Consider the following 23,231-nt stretch of genomic DNA (forward strand, 5'->3'; position numbering starts at 1 on the left):
AGCTATAGATAATTCACATTGGGGTATTTTGTTCCTTTCCTTTGAAAAAAAAAAAATAATAATCCCAACCCTTGGATAGCTAGCAGGGAGGGGCTGGAGGGCTAGGGTAAAGAAAAATGTGTGAGGGTGGTAATTACCCAAGACTGCCCTCATCAGTCCTTTATTTCAGAAAATATATTGGCGGTGCCACTTACCCCTTCTCATGGACCACCCCACTAGCCTCTCCTGACTCCACTGAGGGTCCAATGTGTGCTATCAGGCTCTCTCCCAACACCACCCACCACCGAACCTACTACTGCCTTCCTCAACCAACACAGATAATGAAGCACAGGGATAATGAAGCGCAATCTGTGGAAGAAGCACAACTCCCTCCGCTTCTGGGATGCCGGGGTGGCTCACATGGTTAAGCATCCATCCCTTGTATCAGCTCCGGTCATAATGTCTTTCAAGGAATGGATGCTCACCACTGTGGGGCTAGCAGTGGTGAATGTCAGGTTACTTTACCACAGCTGCTTTCCATACATTCAAAGCTGCTGCTGCCACTCAAAAGTCAGTACACTTCGGGAACCCACTGCTGAAGTCACTGCAGCCCTCCATGGTCCCAAGCCTGTGACTGGCAACATGGAGTCCCAACATGTAGCCTGCACATCTGCTACTGCAGAGGAGGAAAGAATGGTTTCCACCTCCTTTTCACCTCCTAGATTTCACACAGGTACATTTTATTGGCAGAACTCTGCTGTCAAGGGAATCTGTGAAATGTGGTTTGTGGGCTTCTAGCACCTGCAAAGAAAGGGATAGAAGTGGGTAGCAAGAGCCAACCAATACTATCTAACAAATGGGTGGGTGTTCAAGTCTTTCTAAAAGGAAGGTGTTGTCTCCATGGAGTAGTAACATGGTGGAGAGTTAGCTAACTCAGAAACATAAACATAAAAGGTGTCATTCTAGCTGAGCAGCAGGTTAAGGTACCAGATACTGGATACCAATCACATGCAGTCATCCCCAGAGGTGACTGGAGAAGCACTTGGAGTTGATTCTTAGGTTGGCCTCCAGAATGTTCTCACTGGAATGAAAGCTGGATGGACTAATGGCAGTGAGGTATCTGAGAAAACATAGCCCCCATTCAAAAGGGCTGCCAGAGGAAACGGTGCCCATAGGGAAACAGAGTTCCTAAAAATGTGGCCTTGTGGGGATCCCTGGGTGGCTCAGTGGTTGAGCGCCTGCCTTGGGCCCAGGGCGTGATCCTGGAGTCCTGGGATCGAGTCCCACATCGGGCTTCCTGCATGAAGTCTGCTTCTCCCTCTGCCTGTGCTCTGCCTCTCTCTCTCTCTCTCACACACATGAATAAATAAAATCTTTTTTAAAAAGTGTGGCCTTTGGACCTCTAAATTCAAACATCCTTGGGATGCTTTTTTAAAAGGCTGATCTTCGGATCCCTGAGTGGTGCAGCAGTTTAGTGCCTGCCTTTGGCCCAGGGCGCGATCCTGGAGACCCAGGATCGAATCCCACATCAGGCTCCTGGTGCATGGAGCCTGCTTCTCCCTCTGCCTATGTCTCTGCCTCTCTCTCTCTGTGTATGTGACTATCATAAATAAATAAAAATTAAAAAAAAAATAAAAGGCTGATCCTGAAAAATAAGCAAATTAATTTTAAAAGCTGATCCTGAATATCTCCCCTGTCAAAAACAAACCAAACCAGGCACTACTTAAAGTCATCCAGACAGATTTCCATAGTAATAGAATATTGCAGTGGCACAGGGAAAAGGGTTCATCGTGAACGGAACTCAACTGAGATAAGTACAGAGGTGACTGAGTATTGCACAGGGAGATTGAGGGACTAGGGAAGGGAATGAGTAGGGGTTCCATAGTCAGAAGCGAAAGATTATAAAAGGCAGGAAGGGGGTTAGCCCATATGAAACCATCTGGATTTGCTAACTGGCACTTACCAAAGCTAGACTCCTACTCTCTCACAGAAGCTGGGAAACAGGGGCCCTATCTTCAGGTGGTGGCTGGAATAAGCAGGAAATTCTTTAGACAGCCTTGAGTTTCACGGGCAGGCACTTTAAGGGAGACTGGGGTCTTACTAGGGCAGTGGTCATGAGCTGCTGAAAACAACGTTAGTGTTTGTTCAAGTCTTCACAGGCCAAAAGGTTGAATCAAGAAGAGGGCTCAGAGGAGCCTGGCTAGAGTTTAGAGAAAGAATCTGTTACCATCCAGATGCCCACCCCTCCTGAGCTGATTTCCAAAACAGAGGGACCATTCTAACAAGACTCACCAAACTCACCAAACTACTGACGTAGTTAGTGCAAAGAGAACCAGGAGGTGGAGCAGAGGTTCCCTGGCTTCTTCAGGACCAGAGGTCAGCAGGGATTTGAGGGTGTGAGAGGCAGGGCAAGACAGACTGAAGATGACCAAAAGGCACGACTGAGATTCTCACCCTTGGCGTCTCAAAGGGTCACACTGGCTGGCTGCTGCCACTATGGAAATCAGGGCCTCTCGGTCCTGGGAAGCACCAGGCATGACCAGCTCTGGCTCCTGAGGTCCTAGTCAGGGTGAGATGTTGTTGAGACCTGGGCGACAGTGGTGGGGCACCCCCTGGGGGTGTGGGAGGAGGCACACCCATTCAAGAAGAGGAAAGGTCCTGAAGTCTGAAGCAGAAGCAGGAATGGTGCTTCAAGGTGAGCCTTGATGTGTTCCAGTGTAGCACTGGAGAGGGGTCTGGCGCCACACTGTGGAGTGTTTCAGCTTACAGGGCCAAGGGAAATGGAGACTTCAACCTGTGAACAACACAAAGGCTTCATGTAGAGAGGGCTACACCCTACAGTGGTGGAGCAGTAAAATAGGAGGAGCCTGGCTCCCTGACACATGAACCACCAAACTAGCCCTGGATTACAGTACTTAATCAGATCATTATATGAGAGATCAGTAAGCTTCTTTTTTATTTAACCCACTGCTGTGTTGGGTCTCTACTACAGTGGCTGAACCTATAGCCTAATAAAGGAGTACGTGTATTGGTTATCTTTCGCCACAACAATGCTAACTAATAAACCATCCCCAAACTCAGTGAACTGGAATACCGGTTCTCACAGGATGGTTGGTCCAGCTGTACTTGAATGCTCTGCTGGCTGGGTCAGCACTGCTTCTCCGTGCTAGTCTGCAGACCAGCAGGGCTAGCTAGCTCTTTTCCACCTGGGTGGGCTCTGGGGCCCAGGCTGAAGAGGCAGTGGCAACCCGAGGGAAGCATATGAGGCCAACCAGAAACTTCATTGGGCCTCTCCAAGCCTAGACACAGAACTGTCATACTTTCATTTCTGCCTAGTCCATGGGTCCAAGCAAGTCACATGGCCAATCCCCGAGCCAGGGGACAGGAAAGTACACTCTGCCCACAGAGAGACACAGCAAGAGTGTGGGTGCAGGGAGGGCCAATAATCCTGTCTATCTCAGGATGTGACCGAGTCCTGGTTTAGAGTCTACACACCAAGGCCCCGCTCTTCTAGGTGTCCCCTGTAAATGCAACAGAGTGAAAGATAGCACCATCACCTTCACCATCAATGTGAAGGCCCCACCGCAGTTATCTGTTAGGTCAGGAACCCTGATGAGGCAAGAATCCCATCTTCCTCTCCCCAATGCCTAGTACCAGACCCTGCCCACTTGATGCCTCAGGGATCTGACTGGATGAATTTTAGACCATTTCTTCATTCTCCACATATGATTTCCTTATGAAATACAGACTGACCTCCTAAAGGTCAACACATAGTACTATGAGTTTGCCCCATAGCCTGCATAGGGACTGTGCCATTAGGAGCAGGAATTTGTACCTAGATCCTGTCTACACCAAAAACTGTATCCACTGCCTCCTATAGGGACCTCCAGAAGTAAGGGCTTCTACAAGTTAAACATCAAAACAGGGTAGTGAGGGAAGCCTGGGTGGCTCAGTTGGTTGAGCGATCTTACCTTAGGTCATGATCTCAGGGCCTGGGATCAGCCTGTGTGGAGCTCTGCACTGAGTGGGGAGTTTCCTTGAGGATTTTCTCTGTCCCTCTGCCCCTCCCCTGACATTCCCTCTCAAAATACATAAATAAATAAATGAATGAATGAATCTTAAACAACAGGGTAGTGAAATTTCTTTCTCTAGAGGTCTTCTGAAACTGGAAAGATTCTGATTGCCTGAAATATCTTCAGAGAGAGGCTGTCAAAAGGCACGACTCTAGTGGGGGATCTGCATGGACTTGGGACAATTTGAAGAACAGTGAAATTGACCATCAGAGCTCCCACGGCTCCACAAGGTCCCTGGCCCCTCTCATCATCTGTTTTGCTAGATCTCAGGGCAAAAGCAGAACTGGCCCAAGATGCTCTACCTTAATTGCTATCTTTCCCTGCAGACTTCTCACTGCAAAGGAGAACCACTTGAAGAGAGCCAGGATAAATCCTAAAGAATGCCACCATCACCACTGAATTCCAGATACGGGCATGTGGATGGAAAATATATTTTAGGGCAGTGACTCATGGTAAGTTGCTTCCTCCAGTCCCTAAATGGTACTCTTCAATGTCAAGCTACCTCAGGCTCTGACTGATAAAAGCAGAGGGAGAGGGAACCTAGTGTCGTGAGCTGTGCTGGTCAGGATACATATACATGTACATATCCATATACATATACACATACACATACATATACATATACACATACATATACATATACCTACATATACTGCTTGTATAACTTGCCCAAATTTATGAAGACCATATGTATCAGTCACTGCTCTGTATGCTCCAAGTGAAAGAAATCCAACTAAAATATATTTGAACCAAAAATGTCATACAGTTAATCAGCTTATATAACCAGGAAGCCTAAGTACTTAAAGCTGCCTGTATCTAGGGTTCAAACAAGTCATCTTCTCCCCATCAATCCCTCAACTGTGCTTTCCTTTGGCTTCAGGCTCTGAAGGACGCAGGCTCCAAGACTGCAAACATGGTCATTCATCATTCTAACTCTACACCAAGGTAGAGAAAGCCCATCCTCAAAAGTCATCTTTTTGGGTTGCTTGGAGCTGTAACTAGGAGGCGAACAATAGTTACGTAATCACAATTCTGTAAACACTATCAATTATCAGGAAAGAGTGGCATAATTAAACCCCAAGAACGGACTGGGGTGTTAAAGAACTCCTTGCCTGTGATAATAGGAAGTCCACAGACAGTGTCTAAAATGGATAAATCCAAAGCTAGAATTGCCAAGGTAGGTGGGGAGATAAGCATCAGAAGATTCAGCTAGAAGTAAGCAGGCCCAGTGAGCTGGCTCAGAAGGGAAGGTGGGGATGGTCAAGGGGAAGAAACTACTGTGGGTTATTATGTTTCCTCACCATTTGATGTCATACTATTTGAACTGTAAACTATATATAATAATAATAATAACTATTGGGGAGTTTTAAAAATTCATTATTTTTGTCCAGCTTTATTGAGGTATAATTGACAAATTAATAATTAAAAACCCTTTAACCCCATATTTTAAAAGAGGGGGAAGAACCAACTTCCTACAACAGAATCCAGGGGGAACATTAGCTATTCCAGTTTTGAGAGAAATGGTTGCATTAGTCCTTGTTTGATGACTTTAGTCAGCTGCCAAGTAAGGATGTATCTGGGGTTCAAATAAGAAAGGCTCTCAAAAAATGAAATAAATAAATAAATAAATAAATAAATAAATAAATAAATAAATAAAGCTCCCACTCCAGTGTTCAGAAAGCAGTTAAAAACAGATCTGACTGGATTGGGAAGGTGAGAATTAGCCCAAACTCTAATAATAATATAGCTAGTCTTTTTTTTTTTTTTTTTTTTTTTTAAGATTTTATTCATCCAGGACTGCCCAGTTGGCTCAGCGGTTTAGCGCCGCCTTCAGCCCAGGGCGTGATCCTGGAGTCACGGGATCGAGTCCCAAATCAGGCTCCCTGCATGGAGACTGCTTCTCCCTCTACCTGTGTCTCTGCCTCTGCATGTGTGTGTGTCTCTCATGAACAAACAAAATCTTTTTTAAAAAAAGATTTATCCATTTGAGAGAGCAAGTGAGGGCATAAGCGAGGGTGGGGACACGGGGGAGGGGCAACAGACTCTCCACTCAGTAGGGAGCCTGTTGTGGGCTTGACCCCAAGAACCCTGGGATCATGACATGAGCCCAAGGCAGAGGCTTAACCAACTGAGCCACCCAGGTGCCCTATAGCTAGTCATCTTCAAGTACTTCCAGCAGGCCAGAAACTCTCCTAAGGATATTATCTTAATCCTCAGGTCAACTGATATTTTCCCCAATTTACAGATGAGGAACTGAGGCTCAGATAGTTTTGGGAACTTACCTGAAGTCACACCCTCTGGCCCCTCTGCCTCAGGCTAAGAGGCTAAGAGTGTGTTGTGCCTTTACTTCTGTTTTCTAATTGCCAATCTTCAGTGCTATATCTCAAGGGGCCTGTGAAAACCATAGCCTCACATTGCTTGGTTGTCCTGAACGCCCACACTAGCGTAGGGAAGGCCCAGTAAACAGTATGGGGTAGAGCTGGTGTTCAAACCTACGCATTACCGCCTCCCAAGCCCACTTGCTCTGCCACTGAACTATGCTAACTCTCTAATTAGAATTAGAGTTGGGTGAGAGTCCTCCCTCTACCATTTATTTATTAGTTCTGAGGCCCTGGGACCCCAAGTTACTTAGCCTCTCTCTGAAGCCTGTTTTCTTATCTGTGCTATTGAAGATAACAATGGCAACCTACCTTCCCAGTGGTTGACAAGGACCAATCACAATTCCTATCTGGCAAACAATAGAAGCTTCTCTTTTGCCCAAATGTCCCAAACAACAATAGAAGCTCTCTTTTGCCAAATAATCCCTTACCCCTCAGCTTCTAAAATAAGACAAAGGTTCTTACATTTTCTTATGCTTTGGATCCGCTGGTGCTGAGGGCAGAGGACAGCAGAGGTGGTCAGGCCTAAATTCTTGGACCCCATCCCAGAGTGACTCTCCAGGGAAGGGATGGGGTTCAGGAATCTACACCTTGGACCTGTCTGCAGGGAATTCAGACACCTGCAGTTCTCCTACCTGGCTTTTTAAATAAGTCTGTGGAATTCTTGAAATCTAAGCTGACAGACCAGTGGCCTGTGAGCTGAGTTTGCTAGTGTTTGAGCCCTTCCTGCACAGGCCTCCAGCTGTGTCTGCATCCTTCCTTTCCCCCCTCACCCAATCTGTCTTTATCACCCCTCCCATCCTAGCCCCATCCCCTTACTCTGTTCTTATGTCCAACTTCCTCTCCACTCTTGGGGACCTCCCCTGAGCTCAGCCTGCACTCCTACACACCAGCCACTTCTCTGCCAGTCTCTTCACCTGCAATGCCCCTCCCTCTATCCACCTGCAAGACTCAGATAAAAGCTGCCTCTTCCAGGATAACCTTCAAACTCTCTTCTCTTTGCATGTGACTTTATGACTGTTCAAATGATATAGCAGTGTGAAATTTTTTTTCTGGCTGGAAACTACCTTGTGGACTCATGGCCCATGAATGGTGAAAATGCACCAGAGCAAGATGAAGAGAGGAAGACCAGCAGAGGGGCTGAGAGGCCTGAGAAGTAAGAGAAGACCAAGAGACAAGGGCTGGGCTCCTGAAAAAACAGACAAAAGATTACTATGTGGGGTTCCCACAGCTTTTGCAGACAGTGGCTATGCAAAAATTCATTGGAAGAACTGAGGAATAGTGCTCACTTCGGCAGCACACATACTAAAACTGGAAGAACTGAGGAATATTGCTTGCTTGCTCCATTTGGGGGAGGGCGTGCTTGAGTCAAGACACTGATGGTATTGGTGTGCTAATTATTACCAGAAACACTATCCTTTTGCCTAGGAAATGGGATTTCCCTAGTAAATCCCTTACTTTCCACCTTGTTCAACACCCAGAAAATACTTTGCCTCTATCTCTTTATTTCTAACTTCCTCCTCAACTATTTTTTAAAATATTTTATTTATTTATTCATGAGAGACACGGGGGGTGGGGGGCAGAGACACAGGCAGAGGGAGAAACAAGCTCCATGCAGGGAGCCTGATGGGGACTCATTCCCGGGTATCCAGGATCTGGCCCTGGGCTGAAGGCCGCGCTAAACCGCTGAGCCAACCGGGCTACCCACACCTCAACCATTTTTATTTTATTTTATTTTATTTTATCTTATCTTATTTTTTTAATTTTTTTATTGGAGTTCAATTTGCCAACATATAGAATAATACCCAGTGCTCCTCCCATCAAGTGCCCCCCTCAGTGCCCGTCACCCAGTCACCCCCACCCCCCCGCCCACCTCCCTTTCCTTCTCTGATTGACTTATTTCACTCAGCATAGTACCCTCCAGTTCCATCCACGTTGAAGCAAATGGTGGGTATCTGTCGTTTCTAATGGCTGAGTAATATTCCATTGTATACATACAGCACCTCTTCTTTATCCATGCATTTTCGGATGGACACCGAGGCTCGCCCTCCTCAACTATTAACCATACTGAATGCTCTCAGCCTCATCTAGTCTAAAACCGAGAAGTGGTTCTCACTCCCGGAGAGATTATTACCAGGGAAGCTGCCCCCACACACTCAGGTGCCACATCTCCACCAGCCAGTTTTTATAAACGGCACCGGGCACTGAACCCGAACCTTCCCAGAAACGCCCACAGAACCCCTGGCCCAGGTCAGTGGAGCTTGCTTCCAAGAGCTCCCTGTTCCCAGGCCAGCCCTGTAAATACTCCCAAAGTCCCCCTGGACCTGCAGTTAGTAGTACCTCTGCCGCCGGGCACTGCCCCCACACTCAGGCCCCAGGCTCCCCGCTGGACCAAAGCCTGCAGGTGAGAAGCGACCAAAGCAGACATCCCCCCTCCCACACACTTTGGACCCTTTGTTCTGAGTCCACCTGCAAAAGAAACGTCAACTCTACCGAGGAAAGCAAACACACAAGTACCTGGCGAGATGAGAAGAAGCAGATCCTGGAGCTTCCTGCCTCAGGGGCTGATGGGCGGGTACAGCAGAAAGTCCAGGAGGAGGGAGCGGGGAGCTAAAGACGCCCTGTTGGTATGAGATATGGTCAAAACACGTACACTTTTGTTCCTCAGAGCGCCCGGGCTGGAAGCACCACCAGCGCCCATGCCCTCAGGGAGGCAAAAATAGCGTAGACGTCACTGGTCTGCTTTTACCAGGGGGAACCTACCCTCAGGAGGCCAAGGTTACACAATGGGGCTGCGGCCAGGCGAGATCAGGAACCCAGAAGCCGGGATCTAGGTGACGCAGACACTGCGAGAGGCGGGCGTTAGGCCAAGCTCCGCTTACGTCGTCATCGGTGACCTCGCTTAGTGGCCTCACCTCAGCAGGCGGATCTCCCTCTCCCTAGTGGAGTCGCAAGCCTCCCAGATCGCTCCCCGGCTGGCCCTTTGCCAACTCGGGTTCGGGAACGTTGGCCCCGCCCCGCGGCTCCTCCCGCCCCGCCATTGGCTCCGCGGGCCGGGGGCGGGGCCGAGCGCCCAACCGCCGGGATGGCGTCAGGCGCCGCGAGCGCAGTTTCCGGGTGTCGGTGGCGGAGAGGCCCGCGCGTCCGGTCAGAGGCGCAGAGGCTGCAGCGGCCAGGAGCGACCCCCGCCCCCTCCCCGCTCCCTCTGGTGAGTCCGGGGTCAGGGGGAAGGGGGGAGGGGCAGCGGGGTCGAGATGCGAACGGGCGGCGGGCGCGGTCCGTGGTCCCAGCCCCCTGGTTCCTTTGCGCCGTCCTGCTTCAGGACCCTTTGCCTTCCCCGTTCCAGCCCCGCACCCTGCCCCCTCGGAGCCGAGCCTTCAGCCCGCACAGCCCCTGCTGACCGCCCCCTCCATCTTCTCCCGACGGGGACCCGCGCCCAGCACGTACCCCCACCCCTCACCTCTGGTGTTGCTGCTGCAGCCACACTCTTGAGCCCTGGTAGTCCAGTTCCAACCCCGAGCGCAGACACATCCTCCTCCGCCCTCTGAAGCATCACGTCCTCACCCCTCAGCCCCTGTGGCAATCCCGGTGCTCCACGCCAACCTCCTCTGAGCCCCACCGCCTTGGCTTTCCCCTTTTCTGACTCAGCTTTCTTATCCCAGTCCCCCAAGGTCTGCTCAGCCCTAACACCCCACCTCCACCCCCCCTTATTCAATGCCTGCCATCCAAGCGGATGCCCTGCTGAGCTCACCCCTTCTTGATAGCTCTGATCTCAGCCCTATCCCAAGTCTTCAATGCATCTTCTTGTCCACACGGACTCAACCCCTCACTTCCCAGCCCACCACATACTTTCTTTCCACCTGCAGCCATCCTGAGAACACTTCATCTTTGCTAAACTGCGCCAGACTCTTGCCACCCCAGTTCCAACCACCCCAACCCAATCTTCTTAAAATGAGGTCTCCGTGCCCCCACCTCTTCCTCTCAGCTCTGTGCCCATTCTTCCCTTAATGCAGTCCCCATGTGATCTGAAAACTTAGTGCAGTCTCTTGCCAGCCCCACCTGCTGCCCCCCAACAGCCAATCCAGGTGCTTTTTCAGAGCCGGGTAGTTACTGAGTAGCTCGATTGGTACAGGGCCTCAGATGGTAAGTAAGTGTGGAGGAGTAGAGATCTATGTCCCGTGGTTCAAGAGGTTTTCCTGAATGTCTGGTCTCCTGCACCTGTCCTCAAGGATTGTGTTTCTAGCATTCATATTATGTTACTTGTGTTGGCTGCTGCAATGGTACCTTATCATCCAAATACCTGGAAGGTGAGGGATGGCTACTCATTCAGCCTGGGACAGTGGAGCTTATCACTTCCTTTTGGACTGTAATCTGTAGGAACTCAGGGGGTTGCACTATGTGGGGTTGGCTGTGGTCACAGACCCATGCCCATGAAGGTTTTCCTGTCATTTAGAGACGACCCTCCCCGGGGCTCCTCCCAGCCAGAGCTGATTGCAAGTTAGTCCCAGTACTGAACACAGGGAACACAGTACTAGACGTGATGTTACATGTTGTGAAGAGTGTAGGTGAGTGGATCCTGGGGAAGCTGATGGGTAGGTGGCTGTGGAGGCTTTTGAATTGCTTCCTCTTTTTGTAGGTGCTGGATCGTTGAGTTTTGACCATTTTGATTGCTCTAGAACTGAGAGAGCCAAGTTCCCCCAGAGTAGCTAGACATTCTTGAGGCACCCAGGCCCATTTGTTACTATTTATAATTTATAATTTCCTCGGCTTTTTGGATACACATCCCCTCTAAGTTCTGGTGACCAGGCCCCAAGGGATTGGCTGTTTGACAGTAATTGTAAAGGGCCCCAAAGAGGACCCATTGTCTTTGCTTGCCATTTATAGTCTCACTTCTTTGAAAATTGAATGCCTGTCTACCTTCAATATCCCTCCGTGGAGGTGTGATATATCTGAAAGGGTCTTCAGCCAGTTGGCAGGTTGGTGTAATGGCAGGGGTTCCACAGTGGCCCTACCATTGAAATGTTGTATACCTCCACTTCTTAGTGTCAGAAATGGAGATACCCTGCCCTGAGCCTTTTTATTTTATTCATCTGTTCATTCATCAAGTGTATTTTGAGCACCACTATGTGCCATGCACTCTTCTAGGCACTAGAAATGCAAGCTGAATGAGTCAGGCAAAGTTTCTGCTTTCATTCATTCAGAGTTTAGTCCTTACTAGAATCCTAAGGGATGTGGAACAAGAATATGAAGGAGATGTGGGGAACCTTGGTGGCTCAGTCCGTTGCGTGTTTGACTCTTGGTTTTGGCTCAGATCTTGATCTCATGGGTCATGAGATAGAGCTCTGCATTGAGCCCTATGCTGGCCATGGACCCTGCTTAAGATTCTCTCTCTGCCTCTCCCTCTGCCTCTCCTCCCGTTCATGTGAGTGTGCTCACTCTCGCTCTCCTCAAAGAAAGAGATATTTAAAAGAAGAAGAAGAAGAAGAAGAAGAAGAAGAAGAAGAAGAAGAAGAAGAAGAAGAAGAAAGAAGAAGAAGAAGAAGAAGAAGAAGAAAGAAAGAAAGAAAGAAAGAAAGAAAAAAGAAAGAGGAGGAGGAGGAGGAAGAGGAGGAGGAGGAGGAAAAGAATATGGGAGAGATGGGTGTTGTTGAATAGGAGGAGGGAAGGAGGAAAGAAAGATACCCAGTGTTCATAGACTTCACATTTCTGGCCTCACCCACTAGCCTTTAGACTGGGAATCATGAGCTAGAAGTTTCTTGCCCTCCAACTGATATTCAGGTGCCTCAAAGGCCTAGTTGCCTTTGGCCCCCAACACACACACACACACATCCCATCCCTCACAGGACTCCTGTCCAGAACCCCAGCTCTCTTCAGGTAGAAGGAGGTACTGTTTACTCACTCAGCACTCACACGTCTAAGGATCAGCTGCCTTTCTGAATCAGATGATAACTTTGTCATTCATTTCCAACTGAAAACCCTGACTCATCACCTGGTAAAGCAGCTGGAGGGCTTAAACACCAGCCTGTTGTTCTGCACAGCCAGGTGCAGGATCAGATTCAGGCCATAGAGACGAGGCTGTCATGGATGGCGGGGAAGTGTCCGAGAAGAGGAGGTTGCTGTTTACTGATGAATGGAGTGTTTTGAAAGCCGTGAAGCCAGGTCATCCCTTTCTTCTTTTAAAGTAAGTCTCATCTGAGCCCTTCTCCTCTTTTCATTCTTCCTTAGTCTCTGGAGGAAGTGAAATTGGATGTTTATAGAAGCCATGTAACAAAATCACGCAGAATACTTCCTTCCTAACTTCATGTTGGAACATTTAAGAAAGGACAGCTCTGAAGCCTAGCCACCACGGAAAGGACCTGTGCTCCAGGGGGACTTTGGGAGTGTCCACAGGGCTGGCCAGGGAACAGGGCAGTTCTTGGAAGCAAGCTCCACTAATCTGGAAGCAAGCTCCGTGGTCCTTTCTGGGAAAGTCGGGGTCCCAGTGCCAGTTTCCATTTATAAAACCTCCTGTTAGAGATGTGGCACCTGAGTGTGTTGGGACTGCCCCTTTGGTATGCTACAGATCTGATGGCCAAGATTGTTTCTTGTTGGTTTTAGGCTTTCTTTGATAAAATGGAGCTTCTGAGTGCCTCTAAAGGGTCTATGAGTAATAAATTTGCCTGCAACTCTTTGAACCAAGGACCTGAGACAGTTTGATCTGGTAAAAGGCGCAGGACCTGGAATGAGGAAATCAGAGAATTCTGTCCCTTATCTGAGGCCTGTTTGTACTGAGCCTCAGTTCTCTCCTCTGTGAAATGGGGGATAATCATCCTCCTCTCACAGGATTGTTTTAAGAATTAAAAAATATTAGAGAATGAGATCCTATGCCACGGTGAATCCATACTGAGGGGCAGAGGTAGACTTAGGATGGCACCAGGTATGTTTGAAGCTCTCTACTTGCTCTTCTCAGCCCAGGTCTCCTGAAGAGACACCCCCTCTTTGGTTTGGTTCTTGGTCTTAGTGAAGATTGTTCTGAGGATAGGAAGTGGCGCTAGTCCCATAGTATGGTAGATTGGGGGTCTAGGCCACCCAAGAGCCTGCTGGAATGCTGATCTAGCAGTGAGGAGACCCAAAGCCCAGAGATCTCACATCATAGATTGTCACGTTCCTGCCTCTGAGCCAGTTTCCTGCCTCCCTGAGGCATTGTGGGACAGGTCTAGGTAGGGTGCTTTGGCTACCTGCAAAGAAAAGTACACCCTTAACTTTGGCCTGACCCCAAAGTCTCAGTCCTATTTTGTGAATTGTCAAGTGGCTGGCCTCCTGGATTTCTCTGTGCTGTTGTCATTTTGTGACTTTTCTGACACTTTGTTTTAGGCTGCAGTTGTCTCCTATCCAGCCCTGCTCTGACCTCTCATCATCAGTTGACTCTGTTTGTTTAGCAGACCCTGTCTTGGCCAGAGCATGCACTCACTAATAAGCCTCCATCCCTCCAATGAATACTCTATTATTTTTGGTTAATTAATTAAAGAGTCCTTAATGGACCTACTATTCGGATTGTTGAGGTCCAAGTCATAAGGCTGGTTGAGGGAATGGCATCTTTGGAACTTGAGTCTCTGTCTAGAAGGACAGGCCTGAAGGGAGGCCCTAGCCTTCTGAAATTGCTGAAAGGGATTGGATGCCAGGGTCTTGGAGCCCGAGAACCTGGATTTGATGCGGGGCTGCACGGGGTAGCATTGAAGGAACCCTGCCTCTAGGATCAGACACAATTTCAGGAGGGACTCAGACTGCATCCCATCCTCTTTTCCCATCGCCATGGTGGCCAGAGCATGGAGCTGGTCTGCAGAGGAGGATAAGACTCCAGGTGAATAGGAGCCGGGAATGTGGTGAAGGGAGAGGCAGTCAGACAGGGGATGTGGCTGGGGAGGAGGGTAGCTTGCTGGTGGTCTGTCATGTGCTGGCCAGAGCTAATTCTGCGGGGGCCATCCTCCACACACACCTGCCTCCGTCTGTGTGTCCTTCCTTTGGAAGTTTGGCTCTGGGTCCTTGGCCGGCTCCAAAGGCCAGGGCTTGAGTCAGAGCATCTAACATCTTTTAGGGCCACTCTGCTGTTCTGTCTGCTCCACTGTTCTGTAAATCTTTGCCACCAAACTGACCTTGGTATTCCCTTGCACCCCTTCACCTGGGACCCCAACTGAAAAGCCCTCCTCCCAGACCCCTCAGCTTCGACCCACCCACCCCTTACCCCTGGCTCACACTCATCTCTTCCAGAAGGATTGAGTTGCCCTGGTGGGAGGTGCTGGAACCTGCTACTTATCAGCCCTGGCACCTTGGGAAGTTCCTTGACCTGGGTCTTCTTCTATTTCTTATCTATTAGATCAAGATAATAAAACAGCTCTCCTAGGGTGATTAGGAGGAATGCAAGAAGCAATATATGTAAAGAGTACAAAATCCATTAACCATGCCTTGGTTTTATTAACTTATTTGGGCCATGAGTTTTTGAGATAGCAATGACTTATCTTTCTGGTGCCCCCTCATGCTCAGCTTGGGGTCATTAGTGATCTATTTAGAAGGGAAGGTGCCTGCCCCATCCTGGTCAATCCAAGTGACTGGGGAGCAGCCAGGCCAGCCAGCAGCCTCCTCAGGCTCAGGTTAAAGTCTCGCCCACCTCAAAGACCCCCACCCCCACCCTAGGAAGTTGGATCCCGGAGGGATTTACCCTGAGGGATCTGCTTCCAATTCTTTGCACATACTCTTTCAGGCACTGGCATTCTTTTGCCTGCAGGTCTGGATGACCATATACACTAGGGTTGTAGATGGCATTTCTCCTTGGTATCCTCAGACCCTGTGCTAGGCATCTTCTGCATTTATATCTGCATTTGAGAGGTCTGATGTTATCGGTGGCCCAGCATGCCTAGTGCTGATCGGTGGCAATTCGAGAGTCAGAACCATATTTTTTCCCTTTAGACATGTCGCTGTGCTGCTCAAGCCTAGACCCTTGTGCCTAAAGGAGAGGCAGATGTGTAGCAAGAGAGCCCCCCTCCCCCCCGCCCACCTTCGGAAGCTGTTTCAGTTGTCCCTGTCGCTGTCTGAGCTGGCAGACACTAGACTGGGACAGGAGTCAGAGGGGGCAGTTGCAGGGCCCAGGCCCTGAGTATAAATTGTGAGCCCCTGCTTCCTGGTCCTTGTGGGCTCTCAGCACCTTCCACTGCAGTATCCCCCTTGCACCCTTAGCTCGGTGTCTGAATCAGCCTTTCATGCCTACCTTTTGGTGCAACCATTTGGTGTGGAGTCCACAGCCCTTTCCGTGATTGCTTGCAGTGGCCCAAGCGCTCAGATTTGTTTTCCTTCCTCATTTCCTTCCTTCAAATCCACTCTTAGATTTTACTTTTGTATTCAAAGGCCCTTGCACTGCAGTTTGAGGAAGATGGGCTGACCTGCTGCTGCCTGCTCCAGGTAGAGGGAAGAATTGGCTCCGGGTGGTGAGCTGGAACTTGCTCATCTGGCCACCATCTGTCTCTGCAGGTGTCATGTGATTCTCCGAGGGAGCTGCTGTGTGAGTGGAAATGCTCTCAGTGGTGGAGAATGGACTGGACCCCCGGGCTGCCATCCCGGTAGGCAGCAAGGGAGGCTCAACGGTGGGGAAGAATGCCCAGGACAGCCATTTCATTGATTTTTCTCACTTTGAAATGAACGAGTATTGTCTGGAAAGTGAGGCCTCAGGCTGAGAAAGCTATAGCAGGAGGAGGCTCTGAGGAGATCCTGCCCTTTCTAGAACATCTTTTTGGTGATAAAATGGGAATTTACAAAAAAAATGGTCATGATTTAACATAGGCTACCTAAAGAACCTAAAGAGCAAGGATTTCTCCAAAGCAGAGATAGGTATGACCCATAAGTACATGAAAAGATGCCTGACATCACTAGACATTAGACAAATGCATTCAAAATCGCAAGAGACATCTCCACACTCTCTGGGATGCCTCAAATCAAAATGACATAATAGTAAGTGGTGACGTTGTAGAAAAAATTAGAACCCTGGCACACTGCTGGCAGGAATGTCAAATGGTACAGCCATTATGGGAAGGTATGGCAGTTGCTCAAAACGTTAAACCTGGAGTCAACATACAACCCAGCAGTTCCACCCCTAGGTATGTACCCAGGAGAACTGAAAACTTCTGTCCACACAAAAACTTGTGTTTGAATGTTCATAGCAGCATTATACCCAAAAAGTGGAAACAACCCAAATGTCTATTAATCGATGAATGGGTAAATAAAATGTGGGGTGTCCACACAATGGAATATTATTTGGCAGTAAAGAAGAATGAACTCCTGTTACATGCCACAGCATAGACAGGCCTTGGAAACATGCCAAGTGAAGCCAGATCCAGTAGGCTACACCCGGTCTGACTTCACTTAGGCAAACTGTCCAGAATTGATAAATCCACAAAGATAGAAAGTAGATGAGTGGTTGCTTGGGGTGGGGGGAGAGAGGTACAGGGAGTGACTGCTGATGGGCACAGTGTTTCTTTCTGAGGCAATGAAAATGTTCTAAAACTAGGTAGTGGCTATAGTTTCACAATTCTGTGAATATACCAAAACCATTGAACTGTGTACTCTAAATGAGTGAATTTTATGCTATGTAAATTATGCCTCATTCAGCTGTTGTAAAAAAAGAACATTGGACTTTTCAGAGAACATGAACTGTTTGGGCCAAAAAAAAAATTAAACAGTAAAATATTTATCCATAACTCTATCAGCTAATAATTCCAACCAGTTTTTCTGCATTCCCTTCTAGTCCTTTTCAAAACACTCAGGACATTTTGACATGCTCAGATTATGCCTGAACTGCCTTTAAATTTCCAAAGGATTTTATGTATATGTATTTTAAAATTTACTTACTCAACAAATATTCACTGAGTACTTATATGTGCCAGGAACTGTGCCAAGTGTTGAGAACACAAAGATGATTAAAAGACAAATCCTGCCTTCAGGGTAATCCCCTGCAGTGCTGAAGTTCAGGAGGTATTTTTTCCGTTTAACGGATGAGGACATTAAGCTCAGCGAGGTTAAGTGAAATGTCTGAGGTGACCCAGCTGGTGACAGACAAAGCTGACACTAACCTTGGCCTATGCCAGGTGTTGGATCTTTCTCAGTGTAGACCATGCTCTTGTTTTCATTCTTTCTTTCTTTCTTTCTTTCTTTCTTTCTTTCTTTCTTTCTTTCTTTCTTTTTTAAGATTTTATTTATTTATTCATGAGAGACAGACAGAGAGAGAGAGAGAGAGAGCCAGAGACATAGGCTGAAAGAGAAACAGGCTCCATGCAGGGAGCCCAATGTGGGACTCAATCGCAGGACTCCAGGATCATGCCCTGGGCTGAAGACAGGTGCTCAACCACTGAGCCACCCAGGTGTCGTCCCTATGCTCTTATTTTCATGTTTGAAAACAGCACTTGGTGCCTCTTGATGGAGTCATAGTCATAAAAAGCCTCACCGCTGCCCTAGGTGGATTGCCTGAGCTCCTTTAGCTGTAAAGGTGATGGAACCAGTACTTAAACACAGGATGTATGGCTATCAATTCACTCAAGTTCAGTTCCTTTTTTTGTTGTTGTTTTTGTTTGAAGTTCAGTTTAATAATATAAAATATAAAATATTTTTGCAAAAAAAAAACGTATCTCTGGATGATATAAGTATGTGATTTTTCCTTTTTTTCTCCATGCCTTGACTTTGTTTTCTATAATTAGCCATGCAAGTTTTGCTCCATGTCTATGTACTGCATAGATGCATACACATTTGTGGGTGTTTGTGTATTTGGCAATAAGCAGTTACATGGCAGGATCTTCTAAAGCTGTGTTATGTCTGACACTGATTAGGTTATCAAGAAGAAGCTAGTGGGATCCGTGAAGGCGTTGCAGAAGCAGTACGTGTCCTCGGACACAGTGGTCACTAGCGAGGATGGAGATGCCAACACCATGTGCAGTGCCCTGGAGGCCGTATTTATCCACGGCCTGCACGCCAAGCACATTCGAGCTGAGACTGGAGGGAAAAGGAAGAAAAGCGCCCACCAGAAGCCTCTTCCTCAGCCTGTCTTCTGGCCCCTCCTGAAAGCTGTCACCCACAAGTGAGATCAGCTGGGGACCTGTGGGTGGGGGAGGAACTTCAGAGTGTGGGACTTGGGGCTCCCCTTGTCCAGCTGCATGGGAAAGCAACAGAGACACTCTGTGTTCTAGAACAGAGATGGGCAAGGTAGGGGTTTTTGTTAGACTAAGCCTCAGGAGCCCCTGAGCCCTCAGCAATGGCTGGGGGTGCTTCAAGCCCATGGCTGGTCACCTTTAGCAAGAGCCACCTCTATAGCACACTAGCAAACTTCAGTCGTTGTAACAGAGAATGTGTGGTCCACTAAGCCTAGAACCTTTACCATGTGGCCCTTTTACAAAAGAAGTTTGCTGACCCTGCCTTAGAATGTTTCAACAGCTATATTATACTCAGGACAAGGTATCACATTTTTTATAAAAAGTGGAATCCAGATCATCTGAATATTGACCCTAGGACGCTTGCCTCTGTGGCCCTCTTGCTAAGTGCCTGGGCTGTGGAGCAAGTAGCTGGCACTGTTCCTCCCGGGGCTACTTAATGCTACCTTCTGCCTGAAGGCGCCTTGTCTGTCTTATCTCTCTTTTCCTGCTGACTGCCACTCCCCGCTCTCGGGTTCTTACCCCACTCCTGGGTAACAGTGGCTTCACAATTGTCCTCTTTATCTCATTCTGTCTTTCCTTAGCTCAGTCAGTGTGGCAGCATTGACTGAGCTTCAGCTAACCCAAGCTCATTCACTGAGCACTGTGGAACCTGGTCTGCACTCTCACAGGCAAGACATGCGCAGGACGCTGAGGGGCGTTTACATCAGACCGAGGATTCAGGAACTCAGTTTGGTACTTGTAGGATCTGATCTGATCCAGAGTGGTGCACCACTGTGGTTGAATCACTTTCCTGTACAGAAACTCTCAGGCTCTCAAATGCTAGCCTGGAGTCTGATTGGTTAGGTTGGGGGCCGCAGAATCTGTGTCCTGACCAAGTTCCCAGGTGATTCTGATGCACAGCCGGGCATGGGGACCACTGCCTCCTCTTTGCCCCACCAGTTGGGTACTCAAGACCCTGCGTTACCTGATTTTGCAACCCAGCCACCCTTCCTACCTCCCCATGTTGTAATTGGAGTGCTCGCAGCTCCTGTTACAAAGCTGTCGCTCCCCTGCCCTTGGTACCTTTTTCCTGTCAGTCCTTTGGGCCTAGAAGGTTACACTGCCATTTTCACCTCATGAAATCCCCTTGGCCAGCTCAGATCCTGCCTTTTCTATGGCCTTTCTCTTACCAAGACCTGGAAATAATTGCTGGCTCCCACCCCAGCCCTCCTGACAACAGGGTTCACCTCAGTGTGCCCGTGAGAAGTAGTTACCTGGATTGAGGGCAGGACCATGTCTTTACCCTGTATCTTCACAGCTCCAAAGATCTTGTACTTAAGGGCTCGTCAGACATCTGCTGGAAGAGCGCATGACGTCAGGGGCCCCCAAGTAGTTGTAATGAAAATGGCAATTATCCTTCCTGACAGAGACCTCAAAAAGTTGGGGGTTATGGCTTATTATTTCTAAATTCCCTGTAGAGCACTATTATCCAAGATTTTTTTCCAGCCTCTATATATTTACAGTCATTATTATCGGCTCTTGTTATCCAGTGGATAAAACAAGACCTCAGTGATTGGAAATCATTTCTTAAAACAAGTCTGCCCTCCCCATCCCCAGACACATCATCTCAGAATTGGAGCACCTGATCTTCGTGAGCACGGACGTGGGCCGCTGCCGGGCCTGGCTGAGACTGGCCCTCAACGATGGCCTGATGGAGTGCTACCTGAAGCTGCTCCTCCAGGAGCCAGCCCGCCTGTGCGAGTACTATCAACCCACAGCCCTGCTTCGAGATGCCGAGGAGGGGGAGTTCCTCCTCAGCTTCCTGCAGGGACTGACATCCTTATCATTCGAGCTCTCCTACAAGTCTGCCATCTTGAACGAGTGGACGCTTACCCCACTGGCTCTCTCTGGGCTGTGCCCACTCTCTGAGCTTGACCCCCTCACTACCTCTGGGACAGAACTACAGCGGAAAGAGTCTCTGGATTCAATTTCCCATTCCTCAGGCTCAGAGGACATCGAAGTCCAGCACTCGGGCCATAAGATCCGACGGAATAGGAAGCTCACTGCCTCCTCCCTCAGCCTGGACACGGCCAGTTCGTCCCAGCTGTCTTGCAGCCTAAATTCTGATAGCTGTCTGCTCCAAGAGAATAGCTCCAAGAGCCCAGACCCAGATCGTTCCGAGGAGCCCATGTCCTACGACTCAGACCTGGGGACAACAAATGCCGATGATTCAGACCCGTCTCTGCAAGAGTGAGTGTCCCTCCCCACTCCTTCCCCCACTCTCTTCCTTCCTTCCTCCTTCTCTTCCTCTTTCTCTCCCTTCCTCGAGCATGTGATTGTCTGTTACTGAGCATTGACCTCTATAAGGGCATAAAGAGAGACAGAGGACATCGTCTCTCTCCCTCAGGGACCAGAGTCTCTGGGACCTGTAACTGCAGGCCATATAGGGCAGTGGGGAGAATGGATTTAGGTGGGGCTCAGACCTGGATCAGGCTTCATCCAGCGCTGCCCCTGGGTGAACTTGAGCAAGTTACCTCATTTCTCTGAGACACAGTGTAAAATATTATCGCCCTAGAGGGAAGGAAATAAACAGTTCAGAGTTATGTATACTATTCCAAAAATGCAATGGAGCATGATGGATAAGGGTACTCCTCTGTGACCTCCCAGAAGGCCTTGGGAGGACACACACCCTGAATGATGACTGGAGGAGATAGTAGACAAAAGGAGCCAAGCAGATGTGTGGAGGAAGAGTGTGTGGAGCAATGAACTTGACTAGAGGGGGAGCCTGGACAGAGCCTTCTCTTTAAAAAAAAATTTTTTATTTGAGTATAGTTGATATACAGTGTTGTATTAGTCTCAAGTATACAAAGTGATTCACCATCTCTCTATGTTATGCCATGCTTACCACAAGCAGAGCCTTCTTTATCCAGGCTTTTTAAACAGTAATTTTAAAATAGATAATCTATTTTTATGGTTGGAAAAAGTCTAAAATGTATACAGTGAAAAGCCTTTCACACCTCTGTCACCATAATTATTAATTCCTTACATTTTCTTCTGATGTTTCTAAATGCATATGCATCTAACAAATATGAATATACAGATTTTTTTAAAAAATTTTTTAACTATTTATTTATGATAGTCACAGAGAGAGAGAGAGAGAGGCAGAGACACAGGCAGAGGGAGAAGCAGGCTCCATGCACTGGGAGCCCGACGTGGGACTCGATCCCGGGTCTCCAGGATCGCGCCCTGGGCCAAAGGCAGGCGCTAAACCGCTGCGCCACCCAGGGATCCCCGAATATACAGATTTTTTTAATGTTTTTTATTTCTTATCCCTGACCCCTTTCTCCAAAAGCTATCTTAAATACACTCTTTGACACCTTGTTTTGGAAGAGATAATATCAGAGTATTTTTTTTGGAGTGTCATATCAGAGCTTCTTTATTTTTTTTTTATTGCATATTTTTCCATCACTGGTTAGTTTATCTAACCAGCCCTGTATTTAATGGACATTGGAGTTCACCATTTCTATAAATAACCTGTTCATGTGATCTTTCTGTTCATGTGATTTTTTGATTCTATGCAAGGATCTCTGTTCAGTAAATTCCCAGAAACAGAATTGCTGAGCCAAAGGATACATTAATCTGTGATTTTCACAGATACTGCCTATTTGCTCTCCATTAGGAATGTACCTGTGTTCTCTCAGCTTCGTCAGCAGAAGGTTTTGTCAAATTTTTGGATATTTGCTCATCTAATAGGTAGATAATGGTATATTTTATTGAGTACCTCCTTCAGCCAGACCCATGCTCCCCCACCTGTGTTTCGGACCTTCTTACCTACTTCTGGGTGCCCCCACCCTCCTGCTTCAGGTCTTCATAGGGTTCCCAGCTGGTGTAGAAATAACACCAAATTGGGTGCTGGTATGGACTGGCTTGCAATGCATCTAATTTCAAACCTTATTCCATCACCTGCAAGTTCAATAACAGCTGGAAAACTGCTAACTCTACAAAGTTGTTTCTTCATCTTTAAAATGGAGACTCCCTCATACTGTCTGAGAATCCAGTCAGATGCCTCGGAGTGCACCGCACACATAACAGTGTCTGGTAGACCCCTGAAGCGGCTTCCGAGCACTGAGCACATGAGATAGAACTTTTGAACATCAAATGGGAGAATTTGTTTTTTTATTTTATTTATTTTTAAAATATTTTATTTACTTATTTATGGGAGACACAGAGAGAGGCAGAGACATAAGGAGAAGCAGGCACCCTGCAGGGAGCCTGATGTGGGACTCAATCTCAAGACCCTGGGATCATGCCCTAAGCTGAAGGCAGACGCTCAACCACTGAGCCACCCAGGCACCCCTAAGTGGGAGAATTTAGATAGAACATATTGGAAAGGAGCAATCTCTACCTATCCACTGGGCTGGTGGTGTGATTTGGGTTAATTCACCTGTTGGAGCCCTTTCTTCTCCCTCCCTCCTCCCATAGGCCAGCCATGTGTCTTTGTCATGTGTCTGGCTTTTATCTTTCATGAGTCTTGTGATTGGAAAATTCCAGCTGCAGGTCACTGAATCAGTGACTGTCCACCCTGGGTGGGAAGTGTTGTCCTGGGCGTGATGGGAAAACTCGAGGGAAGAGGGTCAGGATGTACAGACCAGTGC

General features: G+C 48.1%; 1 protein-coding gene and 1 long non-coding RNA gene across 18 annotated transcripts in view; one reads left to right on the forward strand and one right to left on the reverse strand.

Moving 5' to 3' along the window:
- Positions 1-10,150, reverse strand: part of LOC140597725 (uncharacterized) — a 41,092-nt gene extending 30,942 nt beyond the window's left edge. For 4 of the 11 annotated variants that reach the window (XR_011999600.1, XR_011999598.1, XR_011999604.1 and 1 more), the window contains exons 1-3: positions 9,194-9,439; positions 8,948-9,051; positions 2,272-2,773 (exon numbers count right to left, since the gene is read on the reverse strand). This is a non-coding gene — a long non-coding RNA (uncharacterized lncRNA). Of the gene's footprint in view, positions 1-2,271; positions 2,774-8,947; positions 9,052-9,193; positions 9,440-9,890 lie in introns of those variants that run through there. The other 7 variants (XR_011999608.1, XR_011999606.1, XR_011999601.1 and 4 more) reach the window with 4 other exon arrangements.
- PLEKHM1 (pleckstrin homology and RUN domain containing M1) overlaps positions 9,467-23,231 on the forward strand; it is a 47,539-nt gene continuing 33,774 nt past the window's right edge. Inside the window, exons 1-5 of one of the 7 annotated variants that reach the window (XM_072746957.1) lie at positions 9,498-9,638; positions 12,469-12,611; positions 15,932-16,020; positions 18,277-18,524; positions 20,194-20,826. In XM_072746957.1, coding sequence (XP_072603058.1) covers positions 15,973-16,020; positions 18,277-18,524; positions 20,194-20,826 — 929 coding nt within the window. In that variant the 5' untranslated portion in view covers positions 9,498-9,638; positions 12,469-12,611; positions 15,932-15,972. Of the gene's footprint in view, positions 9,639-9,660; positions 9,874-12,468; positions 12,612-15,808; positions 16,021-18,276; positions 18,525-20,193; positions 20,827-23,231 lie in introns of those variants that run through there. The other 6 variants (XM_072746954.1, XM_072746955.1, XM_072746958.1 and 3 more) reach the window with 6 other exon arrangements.

This window comes from Vulpes vulpes, chromosome 2 (genome assembly GCF_048418805.1).
Source record: "Vulpes vulpes isolate BD-2025 chromosome 2, VulVul3, whole genome shotgun sequence".
NCBI classification, from domain to species: Eukaryota; Metazoa; Chordata; class Mammalia; order Carnivora; family Canidae; genus Vulpes; species Vulpes vulpes.